General features: G+C 40.7%; 1 protein-coding gene across 2 annotated transcripts in view; it reads left to right on the top strand.

Annotated features, from left to right (window-relative positions):
* Window positions 1–11,211, top strand: part of LOC125688685 (visual pigment-like receptor peropsin) — a 34,155-nt gene extending 22,944 nt beyond the window's left edge. For both annotated transcript variants that reach the window (XM_048934974.1, XM_048934973.1), the window contains 4 exons: window positions 5,210–5,309; window positions 6,397–6,501; window positions 9,670–9,893; window positions 10,546–11,211. In XM_048934974.1, the coding sequence (XP_048790931.1) occupies window positions 5,210–5,309; window positions 6,397–6,501; window positions 9,670–9,893; window positions 10,546–10,983 (867 nt within the window). In that variant the 3' untranslated portion in view covers window positions 10,984–11,211. The remainder of the gene's footprint in view (window positions 1–5,209; window positions 5,310–6,396; window positions 6,502–9,669; window positions 9,894–10,545) is intronic.
* The last annotated feature ends 9,144 nt before the right edge of the window (window positions 11,212–20,355 follow it).

The raw sequence follows: 20,355 nt of genomic DNA on the forward strand, positions 1-20,355 counted from the left end.
CAAATTTCCTTTGTACAAACAGAATCATTAGCAACATAGAAGATCATTTCAGTGTAACTAATGTGACGGCAGGGAAGTTATGCCAGTTTTCATTAGTTATGAAATCTTCCTTGTTTTTGCTGTAAATGATTATTTCTGCAGCCAGTTGCAACAAATTAAGGAAGAAATATATTTGGTGCTTGAAAAATGGTGGCTGCTCAGACTATCAGTTTTGGTGTTTAACAAGACAGGCACAGCCCCTCCCGTGTCATCCAAGCCCTGCACTGCCTGGAAAGGGCGCTCACTGTCTGACATTGAGCATACAGAGCTGGGAATTCCCAACGCCTGAATTCCTGTTCCTGCACCAGCCTCTCCTTTCACAGGACCTTGAAACAGGATTGAAGAGTAGCTATGTAAGAGGAGATCTCCAAACAGTCATTATTTTTTTTTTCCTACTGTCAGGGTGTATGGGAATCATTGAGTTAGGGCCTGAACCGCTGATTGAGCACCTGGGGAAAGGACCTGGTTAGTCCTGGGAGCACAGGTGAAGGCAATTCAGTTGTGTGACCAGAAGGGGTGGAGCCCGGCTGCACCTCTCTTAGACCTCATTTAAGGGCTGACTGCCACTGGGAATGGATCTCTGGTTGGAGATCTCTCTTTTGTGGAGTTTTCCCAGTGAGTCTAGATCCTCAGAGACAGGTGAGTCCTTTTTCTTTTCCTTGCAACACTTAATCCCTCTGTTGTTACACCTCTTGTATCATCTTTCCATTGTGTTGACCTGATTGTTATACAGGGACATAGCAAATTCTTGTCTCTGCCAATTCCATGTGAGCTGGCACCACTATTAGCCTGCTGTGCCTTGTGCCTAGGAGCTTTATGAGCATAAGAATAGCTTCACTGGTAGGCGTTCAGCCAACGGTCAGAGGTGACCTTGTATTAACCTGGTGAAAGCTAGGCAAGCAGATCCCTTCTTGCTGGGAAACAGCAGAGGCAATTGTCCATTGGAGAACTTGGAGGGTCACTTGTAATTTCTGGGCTCTGCTAGCAGAGCCTGTGAACAGTCTGCAGGACCTCCTCCTTTGAGAAGTATGTAAACCTATAGAAACATTTACCATGACCTTTTGAAAAGGCGAAGTTAATACGACTTTATTTTGAAAGTGTGACTTAATCTGATGTTAAATGATCACAGTTATTAGGGCAGCATTATCATAGGCCATAAAGCCAAGCCTTGCTTCCATGGAAATGTGAAGATGACAGAGGTGACTCCTGCGGCTGTTTTCTTCTATCTGTTTGCATATGTTTGGATCTACGTGTTTATAATAATGGTACGGCTAACAATAAGCAAGCAGCCTCTGACTTCATGCCACCAAAGTGGAGAGGAGTTTGGGCTCAGGCCCATTGGAACAAGTTTTGTGCAGCATTGCGTGGAGCGGTGTTGGAGTTTGTTATCTAGTGCTAAACTTCCCTGTACAGTAGTTCACAGAAGGACAATGCTAATGCAGCATTTAATCTGAAGATGGGAATCTTTCCACTGGATTTGGATCTGGGTGGCATGAGCTACGTGCTTTGTTTCTTCCTCCACAGCATTAACCTAGAGCCAGGAAGCTGCTCACAAGCATGTGTAGATGGGATTCTTGCAACTGGTGAGGAAGGAAATTCTGAAAGAAACTTATTAAATTCTGTGTGCTTGGTGCAGTTCAGAACCATGCATGTTTTTATGGGTACGTACTACTGCTGTGAGTATAAATTATGACCAGAAAGAGCTGCAACTCTAATATCTGAAAGTAACCCAAAAGTAAGTATAAAAAGAATCTCACTAAACCACTATATAAACCTAAAATGACTACAAGAAAACAAGTATTTTGAATTATTTAATATTACTAAAGCCAAAATATAATCTGTGTATCGTAATAGCTAGCATCAACTGTTTATTTATGGTAAGTGGATAAACAATAAAACTATGTATCTGTAACTGTGTAGTCTAACTAATGCATTCATGCTTTTCCTATATCTTTAAAATATGTGCCACCAATAGAAAGATTTAATCACTTGGTGAATGCAGAATATTGAGCATCTGATGTTCTCACTTAATGGCTTAAATTATCTAATCCTGTTACATATTAGTTCTCATCGCCTATCAGAAAATTACCTGTTGTGTCAGAGACATGTAATGGATTGGATTAATGTAATCACCTCTAAATAGAGCTACCCTTGAATCCTGCTGAGACGTTTTGAAAGGCAGAATGCAACCATAGCACAGTAGTGTGATGTGAACAGAAGACTTCGTGGGAATTGTGGTGGATTATAATTTGCTTTTGCTTCTTGTATTTGACTAAATCTCAAAGAATTAATTTGAGCACTGGGAGTTTTAAGTTTTACTCTCTACTGTGGAGAGTAATTTTTATCACGAACCTTGGCTGTTCTTCCATTTGACAGAGATTACTTTAAGAAAAAAAATAGTCCTGCTGACATATGATTGATGTACTGGAGGATGGAAGAATTATGTTGTCACTAGTCATGAGAGGGTATTTTCTCATTTACTGCAGACTCTAAGAATTGTTTTAAACTTTAAAACGTTCTCTGTTATGAATTCCCTACTTTTTTCAAGATGTATTTTCTAGAGATTTATTAGGTGCTTTTTTTGACTTCTGATGCTGAAAGAGGTTTATTTTGAGTATCTATCTGGATTACTATCTCTGGACAATCTGATTTATATTTATGAAATTATTTTGAGAGATCTCATTTGATTAATCTAAACATATAGAGTGTAAAAATAATCCCTTTTAAAAAACGACTAATTTTTTCTTTACATATTAACTATCTCAAATAGAAGGGAGGTCTGTGGCTCTGAAGGAAAGCTGACACACCAGTGAAATGGCAGTAGATTTCCCCCCTTTGGCCAGAAGAGGGAGAGATGCACCTGGTCTGGCTAACGAGATCACTGTTTCAGCCCAAATTGAAACGTAAGCTGCTTGGGCAAACTGCTTCTGTGCCGTCAAACCTTGATTAATACAATAACAAGCTGTATTTTACTCCGTCTGCTGTAAAGGAAAACAACCCTTATGTAGTACCTAGAGATGCATAAATAAATCTTAAAGGCAGTGAAACTTGGGCACACCCAATCTCATAGCTGGGATTTTGATTGTGCACTGGGGATTCCTATGTTCCCCTACATTGAAAGAAAGTTTAAGAAATGAATTTGCATGCAGAATGATCTTTCTCTACTGTGGGTTGTAAATAGTATAACAAGAATATTAGTAAGATTGGTCTTAAGTTGTGTCTTGGCTTCTAGGCAACATAATAAGCCAGTTCTGTGAATATCCACATAGCCAAAGGAGCAGGGTGGGTATAGCACAGAGAGAGAACCTTTTAAAACTGCTAATTTACTCCTATTTCTTAATGGGTAAAAAGGAGAGAGAGCTGATGGATCAACTTGGTGTAATTCTCACATTATTTCACATAGTTCTGACAATGGCTCGCTCCTAGGAACTGCAGTGATTTAAGGAAAAGTGTATTTTAGCAGAGCACCAGTTCAAAGAAAACATTTTGGCTTGTTCTTTCTTGTGGTGATAGGAGCTTATCTTAAATGGTAAAGGGTGTTTCTAAGCTCACTTTGCTCCCTAGGTAAGTGTGCCTGTGGGGTATTGAAACTGGTGACTGAATGTAATTCTCTTGTTCTGCTCTGACATGAGGGAATGGGGGATGGAACAGCTGTAGTCATATTTGCAGGTGACAAAACATACCCTGATGTATTTCAGGAAAAAAACATCCAGTTTCAGTATACTTTCTATACTAATGGATACACATTACATATGTTCTCCTACTGTATTAAATCTCATAGTCCTTTAGGTTCAACTTCAAAAAGTGCTTCTTTGAATCATCCCTGAAATACTGCTTCCTTTTTAATCTAAAAACTAATGTGATTGGTTAAGCTTATGCAGTGTGGTTTTTCAGTAGCCCTTGGCCATGCTTTACTTTCTTGCTTTTATGATGCGTTGTTAGAGCAGGTGGAGCGTGACAGCTGCTTGCATTACTAAGGCTAATGAAATGCAAAGCTCATTTTTGTATCCAGGTGTTTTGCTAACCACTACAGCCCAGAGTGGGCAAAATTCAGCCAAGTGCAGACAGTAGTATGTAGCTGAAGCACCCCAAGTAGTTTATTTTCTTGTTTGCATTTATACACCAAGTATGAGTCAACTGTATCTGGAGCATAGAAATACTTGGCTTGGTGCAGTAGCAAGACTTGACGGTGAGAAAAAACACCAGTGAAAGAAATAGTGAACTAGTCTTTCCTAACCCTTAACCCAATTTAATTTATACAGTCTGCCATGATCTCAGCTTCGAGCCTGGATTAAAGCTCCAGATTCAGCTCTAGGGTAAATTAAATTCCATGGGAGCTGCACCATTCACACAAAAACAACGTGTTCCTTTGGAATAATGATGTGCCTCCCCTTTGATATTTCTACTGCTTGAACGCCAAGTCAGCCTGGTGACACTTGCTCCCTGTTCCCATCTCCCTTGGTGTACAACTGGTGCCTTCAAGAGCGCTTCTGCTCTGGCTGGTTTGGTACATTACTGCAAGCTTTCAAAAAAAAAAAAACACTACCCTCAGCATTTTGCCTGGATCATTTCCTAGTTCAGATCATGTTCCTTAGCAGATGGCTACATCCATCCTCACCAGTCAGCAGCAACCCCATTCCTATAACTAGTACTTGGTAAATAGCATGTGGTCAGTAAACTAAGGCTCAATCCATTTGGATGATTTAGCTTTGGATGATTTTACTTCATATTTTGAAAAGCCCTTCTAGCACAGCCAAGCCCACTATCTCCTGTGTTCTTCTCTCTTTGGCCTTAAGTTCATGGGTTCAGTTTGCATTTTTGCTGTACCTCAGTGGACATCCAGTGCCTTCTTGCACACTTGGGGTTTTAATTCATTTCATTTCAACCTTTTTCTCTTGGCAAGTCATTTCATGGAAGCATGCATGTGAGGGTGTGTTTGCATGTTTATTTGACGCACATTACAGAGCACTCTTCTAATTTTTGAACATTTACTTGCTCACTGATCCTATAGAAGATGACTGCTCCTGCCATCTTGTATTACCATGCTGGTTGCGTTGCTGGATAAACTTTTGAGAGCATTAACATGAAAATGACAGGAGCAATCCCTGCAGTTCTTTTCCCTCTAGGCACTCTGCAGTAAGAGAACACTCTGTACTGCTTTGTTTTTCAGGTTGATGGTTTCCTCACACTTCTCTTTGGCCTGGCTAGCATTAACACCCTCACAGTGATCAGCGTGACTCGCTATATAAAAGGCTGCCATCCTGAGAGAGGTAAGGAATAAAGGCAGATCCAGTTGTGCTTTCATTGAATTTTGCTGTAACTGTGTTCTCCTTTCAGTTACAGAATTTACCAGATACAAATTAGATGCACTGGAAACTGTAATATAATGTAGTCAGGTACTTGTAGTTTCCATAGAAATAGATAGGAAGCATTACTTTCAGAGTGACCTACACCCATATTCTATAAATTTTCTCTGGTCCAGCTTTCACCATCCTTAGATAAGACACTATCAATTTTCATGCCCTTATTATGACTGGTTTGTACCACCCCCAAGCGAGAACCTATTAGTATCTGCATTTAAAGCTTGTGTAAACAATGGATACAATATATGAGTTTTTCTTTCTATTAGCGTGAGCAGTATTAGCTGTGAAGAGATTATTCATGGAATCTTTTTTCTTCTACAGGAAGTTCTCTTGCAGTTTATAGTGATAGATTTGCTGAAGTTCATTTCACCTCCATCTTGTATTGATAGCTTCATAAGATGCAATGTTTAAAATGTACACTTCTCTTTTGCTCTGCTGCATCACACGTTCATTGCTATTATTTATCTTTGGGTGTTGAGAAAATCTGACCAAGTACTCAGTATAATGTTACATAAATGTTAAGGAACAGAGATGGGTGGCTGCATAAGTATTTTATTGGTAGACAAAGAAATGATCACCACATATGGCAACAGTGGAACAGACTGAATCATTTGGACCATGTGGCTAATGAAGTTTGATCAGATAGTTTTGTGGGGTTTTTTTGCTCTTTTTTAACAGTGAGAACTTTGAAATAAATAAGAAAATCCCATGCATTTAGACTAACCATAATCATTTCTGCATAAAACATCTTTCTTTCCTTCTTTTTACAAAATTACAAAACACAGCTCCAACACAGAACGTTGTATTTCTGCAGCAGTCAGCAAACATTGTCTCTGATAAATAGCCACACAGTCCCACTGCTCCACAAGTGAACTCAAACACAAGCATTTGCAAATTTAAGCTTTTCTTATAAATAAATAGCTTTATATTAACTTTTTCTCAGATAGCTGTGTTTTCTTCATTATTATTTTCTGGTTAAATCATCTCATTGCAGCTCACTGTATCAGCAACAGCAGTATGACGGTGGCTATGGTCCTCATCTGGATAGCAGCCTTCTTCTGGTCAGCAGCTCCACTGCTTGGCTGGGGTAGTTATACAGGTAACAGGTATCTTTCAGTTGTACTTATTTGCCACTTTTCCACTGAACTGAACTGAGATACTTACCTTTTTTTCTTCCTGTTTGTGATTAAACCGGATTGATCAGCAGCAGAACTGAGAAAAATCATTCATCAGGGAAGATGGATGTGCAGTGTTGCCTGCTTTGGTGTCAGCTATAAAGAGATTTCTTGAAGATATCACAGGAAATACTTGGATCAAATGTGTATTATCTCTGGGGGGAAAAAATGGGGCCAGAAATATTTGGCATGGTTAAGCAGTGAGATAAAGGAAATGATCAAAACACATCCTTCAAAAACTGTCAAGATTAGGAAGCTAGAAAATAATTCAAGTTCCAGCAAGTTAAACTTGAAACTACAGTAAAGCAAGCCAGAAGTTTAAACAGTTTAATGAAATTATGAAAACTAACACAGCAGAGGAAGACAATGATGTCAGTCAGCCCAAGAAGTGATGAGGGTACAAGATAAGGCCGTAGGGAAAAAAAAAAAGTAGAAAAAAATTAATTTGCTGACACTGAGGTAATTCAATGGCTAAGATCTATTTGCACACTAGAAAATTTCATTATGGGAAATAGTTGAGAAATTGTCTCAGATTAAGTCTCTAAACAAACCAATACAATAATTTCAGAGCTAAGGCATCTTAAGTAAACCCTCATCTGGGGGAAAAGCAACTGAAAACACCCCTAGCTTTTAAAACAGTGCTTACCTCCTAGGGAAAAAAAAAATAATGTGGATTTGGGTTTTATAGGTCTATGAAACATGAGCACAGTAGGGAGAAAACAAGATATAATCAGGAAACAGATTAAAATATAAAATCATAGATCTCTGGTGTGACTGAAAAGAGGTTGTAGAAAGACAACCTCTTACGTCTTGTATTTCAAGACATAGGTGGAGATTTCTTCCCATGAAGAAATAATGGCAGCAATAGCTAGGAACTAAGGCTCTGAGACTCCAAGATCAAGGGCAAGGCAGAAGGTTAGGGCCAGGGCAAGTGTTAGAAAAAGACTAAAACCAGCACTGCAGCATGCAAATATTTATTAAATAAGCTTTGAGTTATTTCTGTACTTCTCAAGGATGTATGTAAGAAAGCACCCATTTCCAATAACCTTGAGATCCCCTTCCCAAACTAAACTGTTATCAGAGTACTAGGCCCAGTGAATCTTCTGTTTGAGACAGGACAACTGCTCTAATTTTATGTAATGTTTTTTGCACTCTAGGTATATCTTAGAGCTTGGGTGGTCTGGATGTGTCATTTGCTTTGCACTTTGCAACAAGTGCTTTGCACTCTTGTAGCAACATGGGATTTTGTATGTACGAGAATCCGATTAGCTCTTTATCTGCAGGTTTTCTTATATCCATTTTTGGCCCTAACTTGGATCCATGGACCCAATGTAAGGATTTCCAAATGCCCCCTTGGATCCTGCTTGTAATTTGGATTCAACTCCCTGACAACAGTCTTCAAGACAGCTTCTTTGAGAGCTTCTCCCTGTTGAGAATAAGGGGTGCTTCAGATTCCTCATTTATCTGACTCTCAACACATTTTCCATAGAGGGACCCATGAATACCTACCTAGGTAGGAGTCCAGCGGAGCATGACAGTGACAGCCAGACCACAGCATAAGGTGCATTTCTGCCTCCCACCTGTCACTTCTGCACAGCAGCTGCAGAGTTCCCCAGGCCCCCACTGACTTTTGGAAATGCACTTGCTGGTGCTCCTGCAGAGCAAAGGAAACAGAGCTTTCAATTCTGACATAAAAAAAATCTGCAGGATTTTCTTCTCATTCCAGTTGGAAAATGCTTTCTTTTTTTCCAGTCAAAAGTTTCCACAAGCCAGAAAATAAGAATTAAGTCAGAAGTTACGGTTATCTTTTTGAATAATATCTTGGGATCTATTGATGAAAAAAGGCAAAGGAGACCAAAAAAAAGTTTCTATTACTGAGCATAGCCAGAAAGCACTGCCTAAAGCTTTTGGTGTTAAAAATATCGAGCTCTTTTTGATGAGACTCAAAAGAGATTTTAATCTTTTGCTCCTTTAATTTATTCTATCTGAAACTCCCTCCTATCAGCCATGAGGAATTAAGAGTTGTTTTTTTTTTCCATTCAGAATCATCACTGGATGTCAGTGAGAAAGCTGTTGTTAAATCATGCAGGCTTCACCTGTACTGCATTTTCAGGACTTGTTAATACCTGACTTTGTAATTTTTGTTCATACTTCAATTATTTATAATTCACTTTATTTCCATGGTTGTCAGGGGGAAAAAAAGAAAGAAAAAAACAGCCATCCCTCCACCAACAAAAATCGACGATTCACAAACTACAGGCAATCCTTAATGCTGTCAAACTCAAGGTTTCTGTCAGGACACATTTATGAACACATCAAAAGAGACTTGATAAGCCAACTGTTATTCATAAAAAGCATTTAAGCATAGACTGCTCTTCATTCCCATTGCTGCCTTCTTAGCTACCTGATCACCTATGTCCTTTTGTAAATGCCCCTAGCTGCAGATCCTGCTATTTGCCTGACATTGTTTTTAAGAGCTGCAGCTCCTTTGTAGTTGCTTTCCATTTAGAAAGACATGAAACATTTTGCTAAGTACTTATATGCTTCATTTTCCCATAATCTCTATTTGCTTTCATTTCTCCCACCACAATAAAATTTTCAATGCCTTTTTTCTTCTATTTAAAAAAAAAAAAAAAAAAAAAAAGCCATCACTGAATATTTTTATTTCTTACTTTACTATGCAAGTAGTGACTTCTTACATGTGGCATATTGTATCTTTACAAGTGCTTGTTATGCTGCTACAGTGCTCACCTTAGAAAGTTACTTTTTAGAAGCATTTCAAATAACAGAAGATAACACTCTGTAGTATTAACAAACTAAATTAATACCCATTTTCTAGTGAAATGTCCTGAAACAACAGTTTGTATGTTATGGATTTACACTGGAAATCTAAATAAGACAGAATGATAACATGGATTAAAACTTGTAATGGTATATAGCAGTACTTGAAAAATTGGTTGTCATAGCTTGTTAAATTAGAAAGGTGCTTATAGCTTAAAGGATGTAAAATACAGCATTAAATGTAATAAATTAATCATACAAAGCCAGATAAATGTTTTAAAAATGCTTAACAACTCATCTTTGTTTTCCAGATCGCATGTATGGAACATGTGAAATAGACTGGGCAAAGGCCAACTTCTCTACAATCTACAAGTCCTACATTATCTCCATTTTTATCTGCTGTTTCTTCCTACCTGTAACAGTCATGGTCTTCTCATATGTGTCAATTATCAATACTGTCAAATTAAGCCATGCATTAACAGGACTCAGTGATCCCACAGATAGACAGAGGAGAACGGAGCGCGATGTCACCAGGGTAAGTCTGGGTTTCATATCTTGGGATTTATCTCAGTGAAATCTGTCTGTCCAAAAATTGATCTCAACTAGGACAGAAGTGAACAAAACCCATAGCCCCTATTAAACTTCTTTGTAATCATCACTACTGAGTTCGAACTGAGTGAACATAAGGATTGTTTAGAACTCCCTTGGTTGCATAACAATTGTGATGTTGCTACATCACAAGAGAAAAATAATTTAAATATAATTGGAACAGGCCATACACCACAAACACAAAAGTTTAGTTTGGCATATTCTCTTTCAGAAGAGATGTTACTTCTGAGAATACACACAAGTTACAGGGGAACTTTCAAATTACTTATCCTAGATTGAAATCTACACCAAATCTCCTAAATTCATAAAAACCTATAGGGAATTGCAACTGTTTTTGTTTCATTAGGTGAGGCACTGCTTATGCACACCTCATGCCAAGTGAGATATACAGCTTCTAGACACAGATGGCACCAAAGAAAAGTTTTTGCTTCTCTGTGCAGTCCTGTAAGCCATATCTTCAGGAGAACCTGAATGTTTCCCTTCCAGATCAGTTTCTAAGCTATTTTTCCCCAGTGTATTTCATCTCTGACGTAGTCTTCCAGAATAAATTTAAAGACTGTTTTCCTTCTGTCTTTCAGGTCTCTATTGTTATTTGCACAGCCTTCATTATTGCATGGTCACCATATGCTGTCATCTCTATATGGTCTGCGTATGGTCACCCTGTGCCCAATCTTACCAGCATCCTTGCCAGTCTGTTTGCTAAGTCTGCCAGTTTCTACAATCCTATAATCTACTTTGGAATGAGCTCTAAGTTTCGGAGGGACATTTTTATCTTATTCCATTGTGCCAAGGAAGTCAAGGACCCTGTGAAGCTCAAACGTTTCAAAAACCTCAAGCAAAAACAAGAACCTTCTCAGAAAGAAGACAAATACGCAGCAGAAATGCATCCTGTACCGAGCCCCGATTCTGGTGTGGGAAGTCCAACCAACACCCCACCTCCAGCAAACAGGGAAGAGTATTTTGGTATTCTTGATACACCATCTAATAACCCTGACATTGAATGTGATAGACTCTAAGTTTTATGGCCACTTAACACATGCACCCACCTTTGTGTTCAGGAAGACCCTCTTCAGATCACTGTCTGAGCGATCTCCCAACTCCCAATCCATCTTCTTCTTTCTGTAGCACTGAGAACTACACAACTCAAGCACATCGGGTGACAGATACTTCCCTTCTGTGTAGGTACAGAATGCTACAAAACACATTTCAACTCGGGCAGCACACATGGTGCCCGAAGCATTCAATTTTCACACATATGAAAGAAAATGAAGGCTCACTTGTGAAGAACTGGCGTTAGCTAGCAAAAAAATACTGTTATTATGTTCCTGTCCCAATTTTATTAATCATGAGATTACATTTCCAAATCTGTTTTTAACTCCTCAGCAGTCCCAGGCATAGAGGATCTTTTCAACTCTGTGGTGCAGCACAGACCCCACTCATAGGAAAAGATGGGCTCACCTGCTGCAGAGCTGCTGCTCCAGTTCTGCAAGTTGGTAGACAAAGCTGTTCCTCCCTGGACACAGGGGTAGAATGGCCATGCAACAGACTACCTGCCCAACTCTACATGTATCCATGCAAGTGCAAGGAACTGTAGATCTTGGTATTCTGTCGCTGTAGGTTTAACAGCATCTGTTTGTTTCCAGAATTATTTCCATCTTCCCTGACTCTTCCGGTGAGCAGGGCCTGACTGTAGCATGCACGTGCCCAAAAGCTGGCTTTAACTTCCTGATGTGTCTCTCTATCTCAATTGCTTTTCTGGGTGACTGTGAAGGTGGAGCACGAGATGGTTTGCAGCCACCGAAACCAATGACAGTAAGAATAAGACAGTAAGAATATTAAGAAAGTATGGTATCAGTGCTATTTACAAAATAATCTAACAACACTTTACTGCTGCTGTTAAAGTTTTTGTACCTACCTACCATGGGGAAAAAAAAAAAAAAAAAAAAAAAAGGACTTTCAGATAAATGCAAGTAGCAACAAAGGATAGCTATTTTAATAGCAAAACTATAGGAATAAATCAGCAGTGAGAATATCTGATACAATAACATCCAATTATTCCCTCAATTTAATTTCACAGAATGAAAGTAAGGAGGCACATGTTCATAACTTCCCATCTTAGGAATTCACTGCGCACACGTATTTCCATCACATTGTTTTTGTATTAACCCTGGAAATTCTGTGTCTTCATTCAGTGCCATTTGCATGAAAAACAAGGGTGGGGGAAAAAAATATGAAATGATTTGTTGCTAACCTCAGCGATATTTATGACCTACGTGGAATCTTTCACCCTCAGCATATGCTAAGATGTAGTTGTTTTCCAACAGTTTGTAACTTCCCCAAGAAACACATTTGGAAAAATCAAAGCAAGCCCACCTTCATTTCCTCCATTACTCTATTTGTTTTGAGAAAAATCACTTGTGTTTTGAAGTTAAAAAGAAATAAACATTTTAAGCAACAGTTGGGAACTGTTTCCTTTCACAGCCACAGATCTGAACTGCAAGAATATTCATCCCCACGGAAAATTTTGAGATACGGGTGCTATTTCATTACCATAAATAATTAAAAGCAAATAAGTAAACTGTTGACTTCCAGATAAAAGCACATGCCATAACTGCAGAAACAGATGAAGCCATTTAAGGCAAACCCCCGTCACAGCCGAATGAAGGCAGGCAAGGCCAGTCAAAGCTGGCACAACATTTTAAAAGCTTCTATGTCTAAACCCAAATCCGCATTGGCAGCCTCACTGGACTGAGCTTAGCTACTGCTGCACACACCCACAGGTCACTTTGAGATGAGTGCCATGCATCCTTTGGGTGCAGCTCACAGAGGTACCTGCAGTGACAACCGCTCCAGGCACTGGCAATAGCCACAGACACCTGGCTAGCATTTAATCAGCATTTCTGCTGATTTATGGATGTCTAGGGAAAGCATATGTGCCATTGCACATGTACACAGCAGCAAGGGAGAGACAGGATTAAGATACACGAACCAGAAAGAAGCAACATAAGAGGGGAACAAGAAGATATGCAAGGACGCAAGGGGGTCAACAGCTTAAGGACACAAACTTGCCCCAGAACAACTAGAAACTGCTAATGCTACAAAAGCCTTGACTGGACAGTGCAGATCTCATTCTTGCCATGCCTGAGGCTACAGTCCTTGTAGATAGATTCATGATTGCAGAGCAAAACATCTGGTTTTGCAGGTTATTTGAGGGGGGGGAGGAAGAAGATGGATGCCTTTGCAGGCACCAACCTGTGCTCCAGGCCCCATAACAGGCACATTTGTCACTGGAGTTACTCAGGCTGTTAGGCTTCCAGCCCTCACGCATCAGTATTCTGTAGCTGCACACAAGATACACACAAGCACCAGAAGACAGGAAAAAACACCCAGAACCAGTTCATGCTCAAGTACAGGTAAGGGAATGTGCTTCAGGATTTCAAGTGTGCAAATCCACACACAAACTGCAAACAGTTGGCCACCATCTTGCCTTCCAGTTTTGTTTTTCTTCCCCTTGTCTCTGGTTGCATGCTTGTCTGGAGGAGGCTGAACCCTGCTCCTCTGCTTGCTGAGCCCACATCACTGACCTCAGAGAGCCTCAAAGGGTGCAGAGGTTGAGAGCATCAGCAAGGGGAAACACTATCTGGGAGTACAGAAGGGGTGTGATGGAGTCCTAGGCTCTGTTGCCTATGCATTTTTATGCCTTTTAGTCAGCAACAATGAAGAACAGCGTAGAAGTGTAGAAGACTAGAGTCAAATTATTTGCCTGCCAACCCTACTGCTTGCCAAACCTTGGATTTTCTTTTACGGTGGATGAATTTTGCCAGAGATGCAAGAGGGCTGTTGTCACGAACGATGCCCTGGTGATGAGGATACTCTCAGTAAATTGCAGCTTTTAATGCTCTCAGTCTAAGATGGTCTTTGAAGGGAGGGTCCCAAGTCCCTCACAGAAGCAAAGGCCTACCTGCTTCTGAATTGTCTGTTTAGAAGTACTGTGTTTGTTTTGAATATAATAGGACAAGCATTTCATTTCCTAGAATGCTCTCAGCTTTTACTGGCTTGTTCCAGCAGGATCTGAGACTTCTATTCACTCTCTCTCACTGCTAGGACACAAGGAACCCAGCCAGCAAACCCTGCTAGCTATTCATCATCCATCTATCTCTGTACCCTCATTCCCATTGGCACTGCTGAAACACTCTGGCAAAAGGTGACATACCACAGCACAGCAGAAGTCATTCTGCAAAAACCTTGAAACACTTAAGCCACTCTTTAAATACTCTATATTCTCATTTTTGCCTAACATTTCTGATTAGATATTCATTAGTACACACAAGCAGGTAAATTAGTAAATACATTAATTGTGAAGCCATTACATATGTATCAAAATCTCATCAGCTCTTATTTCTTATTATCTATAGTATTCGTAACATTCAGCATACCAGTATTACACCATCATCACTGTAGTTGTCAATACTTAACACGGGCACATTGGTCTTGCAGGTGGCTCCCTGTTACCAACACAACCATTTTACTTGGGCTACATAGTGCAAGCAGTTAAGCCAGGATTATTTATGTTCAGTTTCCACACGTAATAATAGCTGCTCCTGGTTTGAGGAAAAAAAAATAAATACAAAAACAAAGCTATCACTTGTTTATTTATGCCAAGAAAACCTTTAGGGCTCAAATTTTCCCTGCTGACATAGTTGCCAAGCTGAAAATCCCTCTGGGTGTCAGCACATGAAAGTACATAGCAACATTTCTTTACAGCATTGACATTTCTAATGGTAATATGAATAATATGAGTGTGCAGTTGGAGGGACAGCATACTGCAAGCCAGTCCCTGTTCTCAGTGATATTTATACCTTTTTATCTAATGACTCATGTAAAGTATTTCATGTAGCAGAGACTAGAAAACAGGACATCTACCTTCATCCCCATGAAGATAATGACTTTACTATGGCACGCTTACTAAGGATTGCACACTCTTGCAGGGTCTCTTTCCACCCCAATAAGCCCTTTGTTCTTTGCCTCGTACACTGACTAGACAAGGGGGATACAGACTGCGTCCATTGCACTATCCATAGGAGTAATAGATGAAGATGAGATCCTTTCCCAAGGTTAGGGCTTGAAAAGAACTTGGTTCTTCTACCCTATGAATGCTTGCATTCCTGGGTAATAATGAAAAGTGTGTATGATGTTACTGCACCTGTACTTCCAACTATCCAGAAAACTAAATGCTATAAACTAGCTTAGCAGGTCAGGTTCTCTTGCAACACTGCATCTGACCCTCTCTCTCCCTCTCAGATTGCCAAAAGCTTGGATTTTGGAGCTTGTCAGTGCATCAACAAATGCAAAGGACTTCTCAAAATCCTTTGGGAGCTCTGAGGGCCAAAGCAAAGATGCCTGCAGGGTCAAATGGGCCTGTGTCTACTACATGGTCTGAAGTGCCCAATTTTCACATGATGTGAAGATCCTACAGTAGTCATTGCCCCATTCTTTCATATATCAATGATCTACGCAATATGGGAAAGCTACAATCAGGGAAATAAAATGGCTCTAAGGACCTCATGGTTAACACGTATTCCTGCTTTCTTGGAGAAGGCAATTCAGGTGATTCCAGAGGAAGATGGAATCACGATCTCCAGAAGAGCAGAGCACAGATACTACTGGACACAGTTACACATTAATCCTGCAAAACCTGGATGCTTCTTGTAAAGCTTGACCAAGTAGGCACAGTCAAATATAACTCTCACAGTCTGAGTGTGGGTATTTAAATAGATTGCATTGACTGCAGTAGAGGACAGCAGCTTACCATCTGGCCTATGCTTTTATCTACAGTTTTGACTATACGATATGTATTTAGTACATTTCTGGAACTTTGTTTTCTGGATTGGATTTTTTTCGTGCGCAATCTGTCTATACAATAGCTTATCATAAGAGGGTGGCAAGAATACATTATGCTTGACATGCAGGAGAAGAACAAGAATAAATTCAAGATTCAAAGGATGTCTATATAGTACTACAATAAAAACACATCAGAAATTTACTAAATGGAAAGTAGTAAGAACAATAGTTATAAAAGAGTCACACTGGAATAATAAAAATTAAAAAAGAACCATCTACCAGCTGTCTATGCCAATAATCATCAACTTTCATGCTCAGTGAACGAGACATAAGCCCTCTGGGGACAACAAACACATAGCATTTAATTATGTAATAGGACGTATCCTAGTAAAACAGAAGTGGAAGGACTCAGAGATGACTTCAATGGCCCCCTCCACCTTGCTGATATGACAGCCTCCAACAGCCTTTGACGCTGCTCCAGCCAGCCTGACCAATGCAAGGAGCTACTGCTCGAGCAAAGTTTGAGTGATCACAGAGGGTGCACGTGTGGCTAGAGGCACCTCTGCTGGATCCAGAGTAAGGTCAGAGCAAGCTGCTCAAGCCATAGGTGCCTGTGTACCACAGTACTTGTGAACTGAAGCATTAAATCAAGAATAACATTTGGTAATACAAATGAGAGCACAAGTAAATCTTGGTAATGTGTCTTGGCAAATCCTTACCACCCACCAGAGATAAATTTCAAAGGGATTTGTATCTGTAACATTATAGTGTTATGAAAAGCACAGCAGTAATAGCAGGGTGGCAAAATCTTTGGCTGCAGTAACTGAGGGCAAGCCCAAGTGCAGCACTCATAGAAGCAGAAACAAAGGAAGATTATTTGCTTACCTCCAAAAGACCTCAGGTACTCAAGGATCTCCAGCAGGATACCCTTGCCTCCATAGACAACCCTTAAATGAGGTCTGGGTAGAGGTGGAGCCAGGATCCACCCCTTCCAGTCGCTCAGCTGCACTGCTTGCACCTGAGCTCATCTGGGTTGGCCCTGCCTTCCCACCAGCTGCTCAATCACTGGTTTGAGCCCTGAGTTACCATTTCCACTACAGTATCATCCTATATTCACATGGGAAAGCAAGATAAATTTAGTGGATTTGCATCATGCTTTACGCTGTGAGGAACTTGCTGCATGAAATGAGCAAAGCTAACTTACTCAAGAGCAATTAGACAATTCCTGAGGCAGCATGCAGCGTATGTGTGGATTTAAAGGGAGTGGAAAATGGATTTTTGCTAGCACTGGATTTCATCATGTTGCATGACAATCCAGTGCAATCAACTTTGCTTGCTGAAAGGCACTCACATACAGAAACAACCCCAAATGTTATTTCAGACAAAATTATTCCAGATTAATGAGCAGCTTAGTGATTTCAAAGTTTATGTTTCAGATCCAGAGATGAGATCTGTATCATCCTACAACTTGAGGGAGCTACTGCCAGACCACCAGGAGTCAGGGCAATAAAAAGCATTTATTTCTGTGGTCAATCAGACCTAGGATCCCAAAGGTTTTTAAATGAAGATGATATGCCTCAGTCACCTCTAAGAATCTGATCACTTATTGAAAAAAGAGCTTGGAAGAATCGACCCACAGTGATGACAAGCAAACAATGGGCCTCTGGTGGTCATTCTGCATCACCTTGACAAAGTCAAGAGGAAAAACAGCCTGGTCCATGCCCAGCCTCCTGCTGCAGCATGGCTTCCACTTGGCCACAGCTATATGAGGCACTGAATGCAGGTCAGAAGCTGACTGGATTTGCTTAGCAACAAGATCAGAAAACAAATAATGCAGTTAATGAAAGGAATTATAAAAGTGCTTGGAAAAAGCTTGGGAAAGCCAAGAGGAGCAAGCTGGCATGTCTCTTGTGTGATGATTTAGTGGAGGGTTGTTAGTTAGGGTAGTATGGTTAGGTCATGGTCGGACTCAATGATCTTTAAGGCCTTTTCCAACCTGAGTTATTCTATAGTTCTACAATTACGTCTCACTCGGATAACAGCACATAGACATTCCCTATGAGCACAGCAGGGACTGCAGCATGGCCATTCTTCAAGCCCTGCAGTCCTCTGCACTGTGACATTTCACTGAGTCCCAGTGAAAGGGGAAACAAGGCCCAGTGAACCATGTTGGCATTTAGGCTTGCGATTAAAGAAACTCCAGAGAAATGCTAACATTTGCAACTACTGCCCACTTTTGATACTACAATGAAGGCTCTGCAAATGCTTATATAACCCTTCTATATGGCCCATCAACCAGTCTTCATTAGGCAGCAACAAAGAAATGTCAGAAGTGATTGAAGAGTATATCTTTAGTTCAGTGTTTGTGCTTAGGCTGAGGGGGGTGGGAAGGGGAAGACTGAGGAGTGTTTGCAATTATTCATGTTGCAGCAGTGCACTATCTGTGTAGGTCTATTCATCTGAAATGTAGTCAGTAATGGCATTCAGCTCAAGAAATCCCTAAATGTCACTGTGAGAGAGAGAGAAAGAGAGAGTTAATTCCTCTGCCCCCATGCAGTGATGAAAATTCAGGGCTTCAGCCCACATTCCTTACACCAATACCATAGCACTGACCCTTACTGTGTAAAACCTTGTGATTAAGCCATGTGACTGTAGCAAACCCCACCACCCATGCTTTCATTCAGAGTCATCACAAAACATTATCCTTTGCAAATCCAGGGGCAAATCCCCCTATCCCTGCATAATAGCACTGCTGCAATGTTCACAGTCGTGGCAGCTTTAAAACATGACCAGGTTCAACAAGACAAAGTGCTGTATCCTACTCTTTAGTCACAACAACAGGCTTGGGGATTGTTTAGTCTGGAGAAGAGGAGGCTCACAGGAGGCCTTAACACTACTTACAGCTGACTGAAAAGAAGCTGCAGTAAGATGAGAATCAGTCTTTTCTCCCTGGTAACAGCTATAGGATGGGAGGTAATGGCCTCAGATTGCACCAGGGGATGTTCAGGTTGGATATTCGGATGAATTTCTTCTCCAAAGGCATTGGAACAGGCTGCCCACAGAGGTGGTAGAGTCACCAACCCTGGAGCTGTTCAGGAAATGTGTAGCTGTGGCACTGAGGGACATGGTTACTGGGAATGGTAAGTATGGATTGGTGGTTGGATTAGATGATCTTAGTGGTCTTTTTCAACCTTAGTGATTCTATTATACATTCCAACAGCGTGGCACAGAAGCTCATGAAACACAAACACGTCATGTCTGCCAACTCACTGATGTGTTCTCACAAAGCCCTATTGATAAAACCTGTTTATTTCCACTCTATATGTTAGTTACTGATAGAATGATAGAGATGATGCTGAAATTGCATCTCTGTTTGATGCGAAGCATGCTCTGGCAAAGTAACCAGAAAGAGATCTGATGCCAGAGCTCTACCAGTGGGGCCAGGAACTCTCTATTAAGTTTCCTGAACTTTACAGAAGACCGGGTTTTATATTTTACCTGAGTCTAGACTGGGTTTTGAAGCGTGAGTTTTATGAAAGCCAAGGATATTCACTTTGGAGCAGCAGAAACTTTAAGATCCAATAGTCACCTCCTAAAATCAATGACAGCTTAAATGGCCAAAAATGGCTGGATGGAAATTGTCAGCACTCACAGATTTCTTTACAGATTTTCCAAACAGTGGCACAAAGGAAACAGAGGTTTCAGCATCCGAATTCCTGTAAGCATCAGTGCAAAGTAGAAACACAGGTTATCCCAATCCACAGCAAAGATGGCTCAATGGCATAAAGTCCCACATATAGAGGAGGCATTGAAAGGGGCATTCAGCAAACACAGCTGGGGCTGAATACAGACCCATTGCACGATGCACCAGTGGCCTCAACAGTTTTATATTTACAACTCATTTGGGCTGTTAGCACACCATCAGCAGCAGCTCTATCCACCCCACTGAACCAAAGCAAACAGCCAAAGCGCTCAGTGAGCTGTAACATAGGATAGCGCATAATATTTAACATCACAGCTGACACAGCTTGGTTTTGTCCTTTATTAGCTCACTGAGGAGAGGAACATAGCATTGTACAGAGCTCCACAGGCCACATGCCTCCTTCTCTTACGCTGGCCCAAATCAGGATTGACTCTCGCATTACCACCATAACTACATTAGACAAGCGCAACACGCAATCCGCATTTCTCAATGATCATAACTACCTTTTCACTTGATGAAAGTGAAGTCACAGAAACCATTACCAGAACATATCAGCCTACAGTAAGTTCACAATGCAGATTTTAAACCAGCTTTGTACTGCTCTGCTTCTGTGAGGAAGCGCAGCAGCTGAACTGGGATCTGGACACACAGCAAAACAAACAGAGCAGATGCCTCATCCACCCTCCCTCCCTCTGACCCTCTCTGGCCCTCCCAGCCTCCTACCAGGATGCAGCAGAAACCACCAGCCCTTTGCAAGCTGCACTCCAAGCACAGATCTAAGCATGCAGGATAGTATCAAAGAACTGTAGGCGCAACAACATGAATCATTCACCTTTTGCTGAGT

The sequence above is a fragment of the Lagopus muta genome, chromosome 2 (genome assembly GCF_023343835.1).
Source record: "Lagopus muta isolate bLagMut1 chromosome 2, bLagMut1 primary, whole genome shotgun sequence".
In the NCBI taxonomy this organism is placed as follows: Eukaryota; Metazoa; Chordata; class Aves; order Galliformes; family Phasianidae; genus Lagopus; species Lagopus muta.